Raw genomic sequence first — 4,513 nt, 5'->3', positions numbered from 1 at the left:
AGTAAATTCACTTTTCATACAGCAGTTCACATATACTTTGTCTCATGTCATTGACCAAAATTTACAATGCAGCAGCCGAGCTTAGTCTTATTGGTTGCTCCTTGTAGGTAACTTTTCGTTACTATGGGGTACTGTGCTGTGCTCCTCTATTCACTAGTTGACAGCACTTACACACTCATCACCTGTCTCCTTTCCTGTTGTCAGCCTCTGGCAAACAGAGCCTGTTCTTGTTCCCTGGAATCCGAATGAGAATGCTATCACTTTAAAATCCAAAATGGTTGCTGCTTGTAAACATTCAAAATGGCTGCTCCCTCGGTCACTTTAAATATCCAAAATGGCTGCCACATGTAAACAATCAAAATGGCTGCACCCTCCAGACAGCAGAAAGTCCGTAGCTCAGGTTGTCTCCCTCCTTACTGTTTCCCTTCCTAGTCATAGGCCACCAGTGCAGTTGTCCCTGCAGCCCTTGATAACCAGGACTGATCTTTAGGTCAATTCTCAGGTCCCACCACCACTTGGAAATATTCAGGCTGTTGGTCTCGTCAGAATAGCTGACAGTCCGCAGCTCCGATCATCTCTGTACTCGCTGTTTTCGTTCAGGGTTTTCCACTAGTTGGTGCCTAATCCACTTCTGTATAGTTCCTTTCAAAGCTCAGGGCTCCAGGATTATCTTCTGTATCTCTGTCAGTTGGTTTTTCTTTTCTTTGTTGGAGAGGGTCTGTGTCGCTTGTCTGCCTGTTCCTCCATCTTACCGGAAGTGCCCTAGTCTCATTTCTTCTAATAAAAATAGTATGTATCGTTAAAGATCTTTGTGAATATCTAAGTATTTTCATTCTTTCATCCTCAATGCTCTCAAAAAAAAATGCCGTCAAGTCTGTTCTGACTCATGGCGCCCCCTGTGTGTCACTAAAAACCTCAGGGCTCTCAGGGGCTGACTTTTCAGACATAGATCACCAGGCCTTTCTTCCAGGGGGACTTAAACCTCCAAACTTTCGGTTACCAGCCGAGCATGTGAACCGTTCACACCACCTGGGGCCTCCCAACAGGACCTCTGGTGGCCTAGTGCCTGAGGCATCTGACTACTAACCAGAAGGCTGGCAGTTCACACCCAGCAGCCACTCCTCAAAAGGAAGATTGGGCAACCTACTTCTGTAGTGATACCACCTCGGAAACCCAAGGAGGGGTTGCTATGAGTTGGATCTGACTCGACAGCACTGAGAGGGACTCCCATTCATTTAACATCCATTCGTTTGTTCGTAAAGACTTGATTCAATGCCTCGTTTGAAGGCCATGAGACCAAAGAAGCACCTGTGTTGGCCTGCCAATTATTTTTCACTTATTCTTCATGCAATCAATCAGTAGAGCAAACCACAAACGGTCCCCAGACTTCATCTGATCAATGCAGCTTGTCCCGAGCCTCAGATATCCAGAGGGGAAGGGTGTAATTTGGGTCATCAAGTCCAGTGGGCGCTGGGTGGGGGCAGAGAAGACAGACAACCCGGATACGAGTTGGTAAGTGCTTGCAGGGGTTTCTGGAAATTTGGAGGAAGGAGCTGGTCCAGCCAACAGCTGGAGGAAGAGTTCTCTAACAAAGCACCTGGTGAGCAGAGTCTGGAAGGACCCAAAGCAGGGCAGGTGGCGGGAAGGGAGAATTGTCATGGGCCTTTGACTTTTTTCCCCGATTTGCTTTCACAAGAGCGTCTGACTTTGGAATGCTTGTGATGTGTTTTTACAGAATCCTGGACGCCAATCCCATAGCCAGGATCTCGCAGCGGTCATTCACTGGATTGCGTTCCTTGTTCTTCCTGTAAGTACTTACTGCTGTCCCATACACCAGTCTGTACACAGCAGTGACATCTCCTGATGGCTTACAGAAGGAGCTTTAAGGCAGTCAAGCCACAAACATTTTCATCAGTCAAACAAACACTTCCTGGGTTTCCAGCTTCAGTTACAGTCGCTACTTCCTGGCACTGGCTGAAAGAGAATAGACGCCAAATGTGATTGGTTTTGTTGTTACGGGAGCGAGGTCCTCTTTAATTTCTTTCCATCTTTAAAACCAAAAACCAAACTCAACTGCTGTTGAGTCGGTCCCAACTCAGCAACCCCTCCTTGGGTTTCCAAGGCGGTATCTCTGTGGAAGTAGATTGCCCAGTCTTCCAACTTGAGGCACGTTTTTAAAAAATAATATTTGATTGTGTTTCTGGTGAAAGTATACACAGCAAATGACGTTCTCATTGACGATTTCGGCACCAGTGGTTCCGTGATGTTAGTTAGCTTTCTCATAACATGTCAGCTTCTCTCTCGTTGCGTTCTGGTTGTTCCATTTCCAGTGCTCTGGTCTACCTGCCCCTTACCTCCTCATCTTTGCTGTAGTGTCGTTGTTGACCTTTTGGTCTCATACGGATGGCTTTTTAACGGAGCAGTGTACCAACGGGTAATCCCCTTTCTGTTGTGCACTGATCAGTTATTTCACTAGAAGGTGACCTCGGGCTCTAGTTTCCACTCAAGGTTCATATGGAGTATCTCAGGGCAGTAGTCACAGGGAGTCCTCTGGCCTCAACTGATCCACTGAGTCTGAATTCTTAAGGATTTGAGTTCTCTAGGGTCTTAAAGGCTTACCAGTGGCCATCTAGATGCAACACTTGGTCTCTTCTCATCAAAGAACAAAGAAAACCAAAGGTGCATGGAAACACTTAGTCCAAAGGATTAGTGCACCATGAGAACCTCAGCCTATACAACCATGAGACCTGAAGAACTAAGATGGTGTCCACCTACCACTGTCAACCACTCAGAAAGGGATCAGTGCAGGAGATCCTGGATAGAGTGGGAGAATAATGTGGAACAAAACTCAAAACCATAAAAATAAAAGTAAAAAAAGGCCAGGTTTGCTGGTCTGATAGAGCCTGGTGAGACCCCAGAGATGATGGCCCCTAGTTACCCTTTAGGCCTGGAATTGAAATCACTCCCATGGCTTCCAGCCAAACAATAGACAGACATATAGGGTGAACATTTACATCAGGTAGATACACTCCTTGGAGCGATCAGTTGTGAGAGAACCGAAGGGCAGTGTATGCACAGAGAGACAGCTCAGGAAGCAGGAACGCACAGGAGGGAAGGACACAGGGAAGAGGTAACTATGAAGAGGAGGTGGGAAGAGAGCTGTTACATTGTGGGGAATTGCAGTCAACATCAGGAAACAAATTGTGTACGAATTGCAGTAAGGAAAATGAATTTGCTCTGTAAACTTTCACCAAATCACAATCAACATTTTTTAAAAAAATCTTTTGAGTATGCAAAAGAAAAAGAAGTAACTTGAGTTCATTGTGCTTTTTCTCTCAGACATAATTTACTGACCAAAGATACCATTTACCTTTATCTCCCAACAACAACAGCGCAACAGCTAATCAGTTGTTGAGTTGATTCCGGCTCACGGCCACCCGACGTGGGTCAGCACAGCTGTGCGCCTCGGGGTTTCATGTCTGTGACCTTGTGGGAGCCGATCACCAGGCCTGTCTTCCAAGGCACCTCTGGATGGATTTGAACTGCCAGCCTTCCTGTTAGTAGCCCAGCACTCCGTTTATCTCTTAGATCGCATTTAAATCTGACAGACACCCCAGCATTGTCAGCTCCAACTACACTTTCCATAAAGAGAAATGGGCGTCTCCTGGCAGGAGCCCTTGAAGAGTCCAGAATCGTCCTCCCAGCCGCGCTGTCCCCATGGTTACCCTTTCACTGTTGATTAATGAGCTAGAATGACTCCTCACGAGAGGGTTATCACGTTCCTTTACAGTTGACTGAAGAGGGTGATTGTTTCTCCATTTTTCAGTAGGGACCGCAGTTTCACAAATTTGTCATGCCTTGTAGCATGCTTACGACTTGTTTTCTTTCTCCAGATCCCCCTACTTTCACTTCTTAAATTTAAAGTGGTTTCCGGTGTGGTCCTTTAATATTGTAAACAGTTAACACTTCCAGAATGTTTGGATGTGTGACACCGGATGTGATTGCAAAGTTGAAGTTTACAAGGAAAGTTAACAGGAACTTCAAAATGAGTATCTGTTTCATGAGCTTTCGTTTCATCTCATAAAATGTTTACTATTCATTTCTACATTGTGCATCATATTTTTATGTTCGATGCTTCTTTGGCGATAACCCGCTCCCTTAGACTTGCAGTGTACATTTCAAAGAGGTTTATCTCCTTCTTCCTGATAAATCCATCATAATATATCAGCAAATGAGCCCTGGTGGTGCAGTGGTTAAGGGATCAGTGGCTACCAATAGGTTGGCAGTTAGAATCCACCAGCCGCTCCAAGGGAGAAAGATGTGGTGGTCTGCTTCTATGAACCTTAAACCAAAAGGGGAGAAAAAAAGCCATTGCCATTGAGTTGATTCTGATTGATGAAATGTGAGTCTGTAAAGATGACAGCCTTGCATACCCTATTTGGCAGTTCCACTCTGTCCTAGGGGCGCTGTGAGTTAGAATCAACTCCATGCAATGGGTGTGGTTTGGGCTTTG

General features: G+C 45.6%; 1 protein-coding gene across 1 annotated transcript in view; it reads left to right on the top strand.

Moving 5' to 3' along the window:
* The window catches only part of RXFP2 (relaxin family peptide receptor 2), a gene marked incomplete at its 5' end in the record, with an annotated part of 69,388 nt that overhangs the window by 27,207 nt on the left and 37,668 nt on the right, over nt 1-4,513 (top strand). The window contains one exon of the mRNA XM_007955962.1: nt 1,736-1,807. Within this exon, the coding sequence (XP_007954153.1) occupies nt 1,736-1,807 (72 nt within the window). The remainder of the gene's footprint in view (nt 1-1,735; nt 1,808-4,513) is intronic.

Source organism: Orycteropus afer, unplaced genomic scaffold (genome assembly GCF_000298275.1).
Source record: "Orycteropus afer afer isolate SDZICR_OR568_19922 unplaced genomic scaffold, OryAfe1.0 scaffold00558, whole genome shotgun sequence".
Classification (NCBI taxonomy): Eukaryota; Metazoa; Chordata; class Mammalia; order Tubulidentata; family Orycteropodidae; genus Orycteropus; species Orycteropus afer.
This window is presented reverse-complemented; position numbering and strand designations above follow the sequence as displayed.